The sequence below is a fragment of the Kwoniella shivajii genome, chromosome 5 (genome assembly GCF_035658355.1).
Source record: "Kwoniella shivajii chromosome 5, complete sequence".
Taxonomy (NCBI): domain Eukaryota; kingdom Fungi; phylum Basidiomycota; class Tremellomycetes; order Tremellales; family Cryptococcaceae; genus Kwoniella; species Kwoniella shivajii.
Genome location: NC_085912.1, coordinates 22,219 through 34,015, shown reverse-complemented (window position 1 = coordinate 34,015; position 11,797 = coordinate 22,219). Strand labels below are relative to the sequence as shown.

Here is an 11,797-nt window from a genome sequence, read left to right as displayed (position 1 = left end):
TTGGGACACAGTAATCAGTAAATCACGCCAGAACTGCCGTCGCCGGTCGTGCAACTCCGATTCGGTCACATCCGGCTTGTAAATCCAGTTCACTCCCTGACGTAAATTGACGCTAAAAATGCGTGTGAAGTATGTTGGTGGCTATTTTTGGCAAATGCTCAACAATCCGCTGAGCTGCGTTCGGGTTTCTTCACCGAGAAAGCGTTTTTAGCGACCCGAGAGGGTTTAGAAAGACCATTTGGCGCTTACTAGCCGTGGAAACCGTTGATCATGTGATGCTCGACAGCCTGGCGAATGCTGCCAAATCAGAATGCGATATTGCTCGCTTTCCCGCACAAGAAATGGAGATAAGGTACGGAGTCGACAACAGATAAGGTTGGCAAATATCCCATTTATAAAAGCTACCCCATGACTGGTTCACGTCAGTTTTGTCCTTCCTCCCATCACACGAAGGGCTAGACTTGTGTATCTCACCATGGGTGAGTATGTCCCTTTTGATTCGAAAGATCTCGGCTGACCCAAGTGATCAGCTGCCAAGGACGTTGACTTGGTCCGAGATTTCGCTCTCACAGGGCATAACGGGAATCATATCGTGACTGAAGAGATCGACAACCCAACAGATAATAAGACTGACTTCAACGCAGTCTTCGTAGAACCAGCTGCCGAAGATGATGCAGAAGGGCCAGCGCCTACCGATGAACAGAAAGAGACCCTCCGTAAAATTCCTGGAAAGGTCAATGCCGCGGGATACGCTCTCTGTTTCGTGGAGGCTGCCAATTATGCTTCATACTACGGCGTCACTGGAGTCTTCCAAAATTTCATTCAGCGTCCCCTGCCTCCTGGTGGGAATGGAGCAGTGAGTAAGCATGCACTTGACGTATAACCTTGTAGTATCCACTGACGTTCTCGGTTTTCAGGGAGCTCCACCAAAGGGTACGCAACAGTCGGCTGGTGCTTTGGGTTTGGGGCTTCAAACGGCTACAGCTTTGACGGTAACTTTCCAATTTTTGGTATTCTGTACCCCACTTCTGGGCGGATATCTAGCAGACACGAAGTTGGGCAGATATAAAGGACTTTGGGTAGGTATTACTATAGGCTTTTGCTCGCACATGCTCTTGGTTGTGGGTGAGTTCTGCAGATCATTCAAAGTTGTTTACAGTAGCCTTACCATGCATCTCTCAGCTTCCATTCCAAGCGTCATCTCAGGTGGTCACGCAATCGTCCCGTTCGTCATCGGGATGATCTGTCTTTCTTTTGGTTCGGGTTTTATTAAACCAAGGCGAGTGGACTTGGTCAGTCTCGGAAGCAACGAGACTGAAGATATGCTTGTATAGTGTTGCCCCGTTAATCGCAGATCAGTCGACAGTCAAAACCCAACATGTCAAGGAACTACCATCAGGAGAGAAGGTGATAGTGGATCCCGGTGTCACGGTGGAACGGATGCTTTTGCTGTATTACTGGGCTGGAAACGTTGGTGCATTCTTCTCCATTGCCACGTCCTACACTGAGAAGCGTATCGGCTTTTGGCCGTCTTTGTGAGTACATGTATTGAGATGCTTAGGCGACATACTTATTTACGATATACTTCAGTATGCTTCCCGGCTTTTGTTTTCTTCTTCAACCACTGTCCTTGTTGTGGGTCCGGTCTCGTATCACCCATTTCCCTCCATCCGGATCTTCCGTGGGTGATGCCTTCAAGGTCATTGGTCAAGTTCTCAAGCGTGGAAAAGGCCTCAAAGGCACGGAAGAAACCTGGGACAGCTTGAAGCCCTCTAGCTTACGGGCGAACGGCGAATATGAGCAATTAGAGGCGACCCATAAACCTGGATGGATCAGCTGGGATGATCAATTCGTAGACGAGGTCAAAGCTACTTTAAAAGCCTTGAGGGTTTTTGTGTTCCTTCCTGCATGGTATCTTGCCGATGGCGGAACCGACTCAATTTTGACCAATATGGCTGGATCAATGACCACGAACGGCTTGCCTAGTAAGTGATCTTTAGTTGGATACATCAACTCACTCACTGAATACCGTTCCGACAGACGATATACTAAACAACTTCAACCCTATCGCTACCGTCTGTGCCATTCCTGTGTATAACTATCTACTTTATCCCACTTTGCGAAAATTCGGCATCAATTTTGGACTGATCAGAAGGAGTGAGTGCGATCCTCTATCAGGCCAAAACTACAATGACACTTGTCACCAGTTTCGGTCGGATTCTTCATTGGTGCAATTCTGAATGCTGTCGCCGCAATCATTCAGTGGCAAGTCTATCAGACTAGTCCATGCGGCTACCAAGCGACTGAGTGTGACATCGGAACTGGTGTTTCAGAGCTGGTAAGTGGATCGATTGGGAGATCTAACGCATAGCTAAGTATGTCGTCCGGTCAGTCCGCTTGGCTAGTCGCTATTCCATTTATTCTTCAACCGCTTGGAGGAATTTTCATAAGTGTCAGCTGTGAGTCAGCTCCCTGCTTTAAGCATGATGACATGAGCTAACGATGTCATAGGTTACGAAATGGCTTACACTTTGACACCGCCTAGAATGAAGGGTACTATCATCGCTTGTGTTTTCTTCACAAGCGCTATTTCGAAAGCAATTCTTCTTGGATGCACACCTGCCTTCAAAGATCCCCACCTTACTTGGGTCTTGTGAGTCCTCTTGCGAAGCGTTTCATCATGAAGTTCTTCCTGATGTGTATCCGCCTATTTTCAGCGTGGGTATTGGTTGCGCGAATTTAGTGGCTTCGGTAGCGAATTTCGTATTCTTCCGAGATCTCGATAACAACAAGAAAGATACAGACTTCCATCGAATGGAGCTGACCGAGGAGGAGATCGAGCGAAAGAAGGGCAAGGTATAGGTGGACCAAGACCCCTCGCGGGATCGTCGCAATGTCCAACTTACGAATGCCAGGTCTTGCCAAGGAGAGAAGGCGGCGTCATACATGTCACGAGTATCGGCAGCATATGATTGGTTGTATCGAACAAAGGCATGCATTTTGACAACCGGGCTACTCAGAGTTAGGCTTGGCCACTTGGCAGTGCATGAAAGCATGTGCTCCTCTGAGAGGTATTTTACGCACTTCATAAGGTGACACACAAATTCGGTGACCGAAAACTCAATCTGGATCCGTGATTGACGGACGGCGGGTTTACTGATATCGAAAGGCGACCAGTTGTCGCTCACGGTCAATCAGGACTAAAACCGTTTACCTATTCACACGAACCCGATGAGATATGTTTGTGACTGGCGTCCGACCTTGCTGTGACTGATTCATGCATGCTTTTCTCTTATCTCTTGCCGCCACAAGAAATCGTAGTGACGTCACTTTTCCCAATCAAATGTTCGTAACCCGGACAAATGAACTTTGAATTTTTGCCAAGCTTATGCTCCACGCGGTACATTTTAGTGTTCGTCTGTCCCCCTTTTATCGTGTTTGGCTTCGAAAGGAGATCGCGCACGCAGGCAGAGACTCACTTCCTACGGGCACAAGAGATAAGCATATCCAAGACCCCGTTTCTTTCGGGTAAGTAATTCTGGATCCTTATACTCCTTCTCGTCTCGAGCTATATCGTCCGCAAGGCGAGAGCTTCCAAGAAAAATCAGATGCACGCTTAGGTAGCGGATTACCTCAATCTGAAACTTTCACTATCTGAGTACAACCTTTACCGAAGCTTTATCTTGGCGAACAATCAGATAAGCCAATCAGATTGATTGTGTGTGTCTCGAGCGATAACGTTTTCTATGCCATGATGACGGATTTTCCCCGGTGGATGAGAGAGAGAACGCTTGAGCAGTATTGCTTCCTTGTCCCTCGTCTTACCAATTCAGAAAAACATAAGAAGTTATCCCCTGAGCTACCTTTTGTTCTTTTGTTCTTTTCCCCTTTTCATCAATCCATTTTTCTTCCATTTTTTCGCATATCGCAAGATGTCCGACTTGGAAAACGGTCACTACGCAGACGCAGAGAAGAAGACTACTGGCGGAGCTGGCGGTATCGCTGGAGGTCATAAAGTCACTGTCGATCAAGCTCAAGACGTTTACTATGATCCCTCAAAGGAGAAATTCCTCACTCGGTTGGGATTCAATCTTGAGAGTTTCAAGAGAGCACCGGGTACTACTCGAGGTCTGGTCTCTCATGGAGACATACCTCCAGAGTTTATGCAACATGATAACCCTCTATTGCAACAAAAGATGAAAAATCGTCATCTTCAGGTATGTCTCTTTTCCCCCTTCTGGATCCAGTACTGCGCTGATGACTATCTCTCCCATACAGATGATCGCTGTCGGTGAGTGTTTGCCTTCTTTGCTTTGGACTTGGAGCTCATTTTGCGTCCAACTGCAGGTGGATCAATCGGTACCGGTTTATTCGTTGGATCAGGTTCTGCTTTAGGTAATGGTGGACCCGCCGGTATATTGCTTGCATGGATTATCATGGGGTAAGTCAATCACCCTGGATCGCCGAGTTGCTGTATTGAGAGCTCTGTTGCTGACGTGTAGATATGTAGTGTGATGTTGATCAACGTCACCCAAGTCAGTCGTCTGGATCTTGTTAGCGCCATAAGCTAATGTGACTGTTCTTATTTCAGGCATTGGGCGAAATGGCCATCCTCTATCCTGTATCCGGTGGATTCTACACCCTTGCATCCCGTATGCTTGATGAAAGTTTTGCATTCAGTATGGGTTAGTAGGAATTTTCTCTCATTCTTTTGAACGTCCAAAGTCATCCAAAAGCTTACACGAAGCACTGAATAGGTTGGAACTATGTACTCCAATGGGCAGTAGTGCTGCCTCTTGAAATTACCGTCGCAGGATCTACTGTGCAATATTGGTAGGTTAATAACCGTCACCTGAGTATCCTGTCCGACAGTATAGAACGCTAGAGGCTTACTTTGCGCTTGTAGGACCGACGCTGTTCCGTTAGCTGCTTGGATCACAATCTTCATGCTTCTCATCATTCTTGTGTCTGCATTCGGTACTCTGGGATACGCAGAAGAAGAGTTTTGGTCGTCTTGCTTGAAGTTAGTCGTTGTTGTGATCTACATCATAATTGCAATCGTCTGTGTGTGTGGTGGAGGTCCTGCAGGTGGTGATTTCGACCATTACATCGGCGCTTCTCTTTGGCATGAGGCCCCTGGTGCTTTCCCTAATGGGTTCAAAGGAGTCTGCGCTGTATTCGTTACCGCTGCCTTCTCTTTCGCGGGGTGAGTCTTATCATGGACCTAGTCGTCCAATGCTATATAGCTGATATATGTGTCCTTTCAGTACTGAGCTCGTTGGTCTTGCTGCAACCGAAACCCCTAACCCTCGAAAGACCATGCCTTCTGCCGTCAAAAACACCTTCTGGCGTATAACATTGATATACATTACATCACTCACTTTGGTCGGTCTCACAATTCGATCGGACGACGATAGTCTGTACAATGGTAGTGGTTCGGACATTTCACCCTTTGTCATCCTCATGGACCGAGCTCGAATCAAGGGAATGAACCATATTATCAACCTCACCATCTGTATCTCAGTCTTATCGATCGGTCTCTCCTGTGTGTACGCTGGTTCACGAACATTGACCGCTCTTGCCGAAACTGGTTACGCACCCCGAATCTTTACTTATGTGGACAAATCGGGTAGACCACTTTGGTCATTGATCGCTATTTTAGCTTTTGCTCCCATTGCTTATATCAACTGTGCCGATGTTGGCAGTCAAGTCTTCGATTGGCTTGTAGCGCTTTCAGGTCTCTCGACACTCATCACATGGCTTTCCATCTGTGTCACTCACATCAGATTCAGAAAAGCTTGGAAGGTGCAAGGTCATTCTCTTGAAGAGCTGCCATTTACCGCTCTGGGCGGTGTTTATGGCTCGTGGCTGGGCGCTACACTCCTCGTCATCATCCTCATTGCTCAATTCTACATCGTAAGTTATAAGTTTTTCCCTTATTGGATTATTGCTATAGGATTCAGCTAATCGCATCGTTAAAGGCACTTTTCCCTATCGGCGGAGTTACCAGTGCTGGCGAAAGAGCTCAATCATTCTTCATCTCCTATCTCGCTGCACCTATTATGATAGGCTTCTACATCATTGGTTACCTATGGAAACGAAAAACCCCTAGGAAAGCCCATGAGATCGATCTTGATACCGGAAGAAAATCATGGCTCACGGTGGAGGATATGCGAGCCTATCGAGCGGAGAGAGCGAAAGCTCCGTTATATATCCGAGTCTATAGAACTCTGTTCTCTAGCGCGTAAGTCGGATGGCTGTGGAGCGGTAGTCTCTTTGATAGCATAGACCAGATGTCTTGATAGTATGAGGAAGGTTGTGGTTGAGTTGAAGCGTCGTGATAAGTTGTCGTTTTGGCGAGTTACTTTATAATATGCTTAGTATTTGGCTCGGACGTATACAACTTGTGTGGGAGGCAAATGATGCTCATCGCGTCTCGCATGCAGCATATTCGAAATTGAAACTCATCATACATAGTGGAGCCAGCAAGCCAAATGTCGCCAACGATTACGGCGTGTATAAATGTTCAATCACCGACGGTTTCACCCCTCGTCAGCCTCCATATTGTCCTAAAATGACATTCAATTTTCAAGCACTACACTCAAGCACCTCTGATTCTGGCTTCTCTGTCAGCCTCCCTTTCTATCTCTTCAGCTCTCTCCACCTCTTCTTCTAGTCTGATTCGGCCTTCTCGCTCTCGGGTCCTTTGCCAAGCTACACCGGCAACCAAGGCGATGGGGTGAAGAACTAAGCAGATGATGAGAGTAACGAGGAGCGGGGTGGGTTTAGGTAAAGCAGTCGTAGGTAAAGTAGGGTTTGACCTAGGTGAAGAGAAGAGGAGAGTGAAGAGGAGGTACAAACTTGCTGCTGTAAGCAAACTAGGTTTATGAGAGCTGTCAGCCACTCGATACACTGTTGAAAGCGCCAAGACAAAAGCTCACTATAATCGTTTCACACCAGCCCAGACAGCAGTGATGACGTTGACAGCGGCGACAGCTGCCACAGCTTGCCATGTATATTTCTCCCTGGCAGTCTCAGTCTTGATGAACCAGCCAAGGGCTACGAACCCGTTATGTAGCCAGTCGAGCTCGAAAAGGATTGCAAGGAACATCGTCATGGGCGCATGGATGAAGATGGCGTCGATTGGTCTCCGAAGCGTAACTGGATAGTATAAGAGCGTGAAGTGGATAGATATACTGGAAATTTTGTACAAGACATCAGCTCGAATATGATTCTTATATACGGAGCCGTGCATACAGGATGATAGCGTTGAGTATTAAGACTATCTCTGCGCCCCAAAAGAATTGTAGGGTCTGTACGGATCCTGTCATCAGCACCAGAATTGATTGATTTATCTGCACGAAGGAGAAAGGGACGTTACTGACGAAGAAAACCGCCCATATCGCTTGTAACCAGTTTGAAATAGCAAAACGAAGCCCAACACCGTTAATAAGGGTTTCCTGCGGCCAGAATCAGCATATCCCGTATATTCACACAGTACAGTCTCGTTAGACTCACCTTTGTTACATCTTTCCTGACTAACAAGAGAACTAAACAAAAGCCAACTGTACTCGAAAAATGTCAATCTTTTTTTATTGTTTTTCACATTGTTATATGACGAGACATACCTTGAAGAAGATACAAGACAGCCCAGTATATCCCGACCATTGTAGCATTTGGGGATAGCAAAGTGGGAAAAAGAGCATTTATTCCAGCTGGACAAGGACATGTTAAGATCAGCTAAAAGAAAGTCTTATCAACCATATCAAACAAGGTGTAACTCACACAATCCTGGTTTAATAGCTAAGGCACAAACGATGTTGGCACCCATAGCCACAAGGACTGAAGACATCAGAGTCAGCTTCCATAGCCTGATTTGCCTCGTTAAAGTTAATGAAGGTCGAACATGTCACTTGCCGGATATGGGGATGGCGATTTGCAGCCTGACCAACTTCATCGACTCCCTGAACTGCAACGGGGTGATGAGCTCGTCGGGAGTAGGATCATAGCTGGACATGGTGGATGTGTATGTGTGCCGTGAGTGTATATGAGTAGGAGAAGTGACTGGATGACCAGAAGAAGAACAAAGAGAGAAGACAGTGAGATTGTGAGAGAGAGAGAGATGTCACGCTGTTGGATGATGACGATCCATTACTTGCGATTCCCTGGATGTTCCCATTTTGATGACGTAATCAAACATTCACACCACAACATGCATTCCTCTTCAACATCAGACAATGTAGTCGATATTCTTTTATCATGCACTATGTACGAGTAGACAGTATCTCGTCTCTGGGATGATCTGCAGCTCCGTTGAAATCGTTACACAGTCACCAGGAAACACCATTTGACCTCGATCATTGACGTGAATTGCACATCTCCATGCGTATAATCAGATCAGTAAGCTATGCAACGGGGCTAGGACTTGTTATCTTTAGGGACGCTCTGTTGTTGGGAGAATGTCTCTCGGGTCTCGACCTCAACACCTCTCTCCCATATTACTATAGACCACAAGAGGTAGTGAAAAGCGTGTGTGACGATCACAACTTGCGGCTAGGTCAATGGTAAGGATATCGTTTCCCTCTGCAATACCAGTCACACATCCGGAGGTAAATTGACGACCATGTCGTGTCTTTGACATATTGTTTCTTACTGCTTTGAGATCACATTCACAACGTTTTCTGGGAAACATCAAACTCGACAAAGGCCCATTGTGAGCTTCATCAGCTATCTGAGTGGAAATGCATGGGAATATGAGTTATTCCTTTTGTGTAAACCCCTGAAACACTTTGATAATGTACAAATGAGCACTGATCGTTTTTCAGTCTAACAAAACATGAAACACACATCCAACGACGATGATACATACACACATTCCACGTATGCATATGCATATACATATATGATTGTCATCGTCATCCATCTTTTTCATTCTATTCTCTTTCTTCTTCTTCTCTTGATTCACCTAATAATCGTCCCGTATCATATTTGACCCAAGTAACCATTCAACCATGTCAGACGACGAATACGAGGCGTACGAAGACGCGGGAAGTCACCGTTCCGACAGCGACAGCGACAGAGGATCAGACCATGAAAAATATGAGTCGCCACTCAGGCAGGATAGAGTACACGAGGATAGTGAATGCAACAGCGACCACAGTAGCGGGCATAGTCACCACAGCCATCACAGCCATCACGATCACACTGAACATCATGAACGACACAGCTCTCATAGTTCCAGCAGTCATGAGTACCAACGTCAGCAACACGAGCACCATGAAGACTACAGAGATAATAGACAAGAAGATTGGCAGACGAAAAGACCCGTGGAAGAATCTGAGAGAGCTTATGCGCCAGTTGAGGAACCGTGAGTGCAGGTGTAATGGTTAAATTGCTAATGATGATGACCGCCTCGCGTAAACATGGGCTGATGAGTCCCGTTTCCAGATTCTATCGCGATGGTAGCTCTGAGCAAAGACATAATGATGACGTAGCTTTCGCCGCCGAAGGATTGGGATCCATGTGAGTGAACGCATCTATACTTCCATTCTGAGCAGACTCACCTTTTGCGTAGGGCTTTGGGTGGATTCGAAAAACAACATCAGACTCCTCCTCAGCAGTTCGAGGGATATAAGCAAGGATCTCATGACCAAGCTCCTTCCAGTGGCGAGTAAGTGCATCCCTTTCTGACTGTCATGAAACGAGTACCAGTTGACCTTCACTACTAAAGTTATCGAGCCAACGACGGTGACTACTACAATTTGATCCCGCCGCCAGGACCACCTTCACAAGAGTATCATCCTACGTGAGTATTCTGATCAAGCAAGTACGAGTGAATGCTCAATTGTCATGCCTCTCAGTGGAGCGGGATATGTACCCTACCAACAATACCAAGCTCCGCAACCACCATACGGTGATCAGTACAATAAGGGGAGTGATGATGAACAGCCCCGACAACATCATTATGGACCCACATTCACAGATCCTGAGACTGGAGAAGTTGCTCAAGCGTTCTTCGAGTATTCCAAGTGTGAGTTTAAGGTATCCTGAGGGAGAGATTGAGATACTAAACCAATAGCACAAACGTAGGTAGCGGAACTAGAAAAGCTCTTTTAGTAAGTCAACTCACAGTTGTTCTCGCAGCAGAACTTATGCATTGCGCTAGATTGGCATCAACTACTTTGGAACCTCTGGACAGCTTAACGGATGTATTAACGATGTTCACAATGTTCAAAAATTCATTTGTGAACGATTTGGCTATCGACCTGCAGATATCGTCATGTTGACTGACGATGCCATCGATCCGAGGACCTCCCCGACCAGGGACAACATTATCAGAGGCATGCAATGGCTCGTCGAGGGAGCTCAAAGAGATGACGCCTTATTTTTCCACTAGTAAGCTGGAGAAACAATGAGGGGATTTGCGCAATACCAACCTAGTTTTCGTTTTAGCTCTGGACACGGTACGCAATCCGAAGACACGGACGGCGACGAGGGAGATGACGATGACGAGGGTGCGTGAGACCTTATGGCAATCCCGCTGTACACATAGTCGTCCACAATTGACACTTTCTATCAATAGCTATCTGTCCCTTGGACTATCAGAGTGCAGGTCTTTTAATCGACGATGATAGTAAGTATTCACAGCCACGCTTTATACTCAGTCCACTTTGGTGCTGATTGGGTTTGCTGAGCTAGTGTAAGTTTTGAACATGGTCATACAAGACTGTATCTAAGTATTACCACATCTACTGCATCTAGACACGACCTTCTCGTCCGACCTCTTCCCGCTGGCTGTCGGCTAACAGCTATCTTCGACTCTTGCCACTCTGGCACTGTCATGGATCTGCCTTACGTGGTATGTCTAACGTTGATACTCGACGCATTAGCTAACGAAGGTGCCTAGTACTCTCCTGAAGGCAAAATCAAAGAACCTGATCTTCTCATTGAAGCCAAAGAAGGACTACTAGGCGCAGGTATGGACGTGCTTCGAGGCGATACGGGGGGAATCATGTCCAATCTGTTTGGAGCTGCTAAATCCGTATTCGATGCGAAAAAAGCAGATCAGAAGACCAAAAAAACAAACACTAGTCCGGCTGACATCATCCAGTGGGCAGGATGTAAAGATAATCAAACTGTAAGTAAGCCCTTTCCCCTTTTTGCAAGCAGGTGAAGACCTGTCGCTCCGTGCCATATACGTGCGAAAATGCTAAAATCAACTTGTAGAGCGCCGATACTCAGGAAGAAGGTAAAGCTACAGGTGCTATGTCATATGTGAGTCGAATATGACCCATGGCTATAAGTGACTCGCATACTAATCGTATCGTTCATATTTGGTTTTTAGGCGTTCATCGCGGCGCTCACGAAATACCCTAACCAAAGCTATCAGCAGCTTTTGACTAGTATTAGAGAAGAGATGCAAGGGAAATATACCCAGAAACCCCAACTGTCAGCTTGTCATCGTGAGTGTCAATACTACTTCGTTGGCTTATCAATAGCATGTGCTGAGAGTCATTTGACCACGTAGCTATTGACACCGAGCTCCAGTTCGTCGCTTAGCCGATAGCAGCAAGAATAGGCAGTCAGGAACCTCGTGAAGTACGCAAAAGGGTCCATTGAATATGAGTGCAGGTAGTTGCATTCTGGATGTGACAAATAAACGTTATATATGCATGATCTTCTCGTCAAAAGTCGTAATGTCGTATGATGAGGAAAATCAGAGACAGGATCTGACAACCGCAAAGCATGTTCCAACCTAAAGATATGGTATCTTCAATGGACGTGGATTTCAGCGTAG

At 46.3% G+C, this 11,797-nt stretch overlaps 4 protein-coding genes across 4 annotated transcripts; 3 read left to right on the top strand and 1 right to left on the bottom strand.

The window, feature by feature from the left end:
- Window positions 1-475: 475 nt before the first annotated feature.
- IL334_003767 (uncharacterized protein) lies at window positions 476-2,862 on the top strand (the record flags this gene model as incomplete). The annotated part of the gene is made up of 11 exons (XM_062935493.1): window positions 476-479; window positions 531-856; window positions 918-1,125; window positions 1,183-1,279; window positions 1,335-1,535; window positions 1,591-1,985; window positions 2,041-2,157; window positions 2,208-2,338; window positions 2,393-2,459; window positions 2,512-2,653; window positions 2,718-2,862. 11 exons carry the CDS (start codon window positions 476-478, stop codon window positions 2,860-2,862), a joined length of 1,833 nt encoding a protein of 610 aa, XP_062791544.1.
- Window positions 2,863-3,932: 1,070 nt separating this feature from the next.
- On the top strand, window positions 3,933-6,248 carry IL334_003766 (uncharacterized protein; the record flags this gene model as incomplete). The annotated part of the gene is made up of 9 exons (XM_062935492.1): window positions 3,933-4,217; window positions 4,279-4,291; window positions 4,348-4,441; window positions 4,511-4,535; window positions 4,592-4,685; window positions 4,758-4,833; window positions 4,907-5,206; window positions 5,268-5,916; window positions 5,982-6,248. 9 exons carry the CDS (start codon window positions 3,933-3,935, stop codon window positions 6,246-6,248), a joined length of 1,803 nt encoding a protein of 600 aa, XP_062791543.1.
- Window positions 6,249-6,601: 353 nt separating this feature from the next.
- IL334_003765 (uncharacterized protein) lies at window positions 6,602-8,017 on the bottom strand (the record flags this gene model as incomplete). Its single annotated transcript, XM_062935491.1, has 8 exons — window positions 6,602-6,878; window positions 6,942-7,196; window positions 7,258-7,313; window positions 7,386-7,460; window positions 7,519-7,565; window positions 7,629-7,715; window positions 7,786-7,842; window positions 7,918-8,017. 8 exons carry the CDS (start codon window positions 8,015-8,017, stop codon window positions 6,602-6,604), a joined length of 954 nt encoding a protein of 317 aa, XP_062791542.1.
- A 994-nt stretch (window positions 8,018-9,011) lies between these two features.
- On the top strand, window positions 9,012-11,559 carry IL334_003764 (uncharacterized protein; the record flags this gene model as incomplete). The annotated part of the gene is made up of 14 exons (XM_062935490.1): window positions 9,012-9,367; window positions 9,448-9,522; window positions 9,575-9,670; window positions 9,731-9,805; window positions 9,861-10,030; window positions 10,090-10,115; window positions 10,166-10,395; window positions 10,453-10,514; window positions 10,583-10,637; window positions 10,762-10,858; window positions 10,907-11,137; window positions 11,227-11,274; window positions 11,345-11,462; window positions 11,528-11,559. 14 exons carry the CDS (start codon window positions 9,012-9,014, stop codon window positions 11,557-11,559), a joined length of 1,671 nt encoding a protein of 556 aa, XP_062791541.1.
- Window positions 11,560-11,797: the final 238 nt, after the last annotated feature.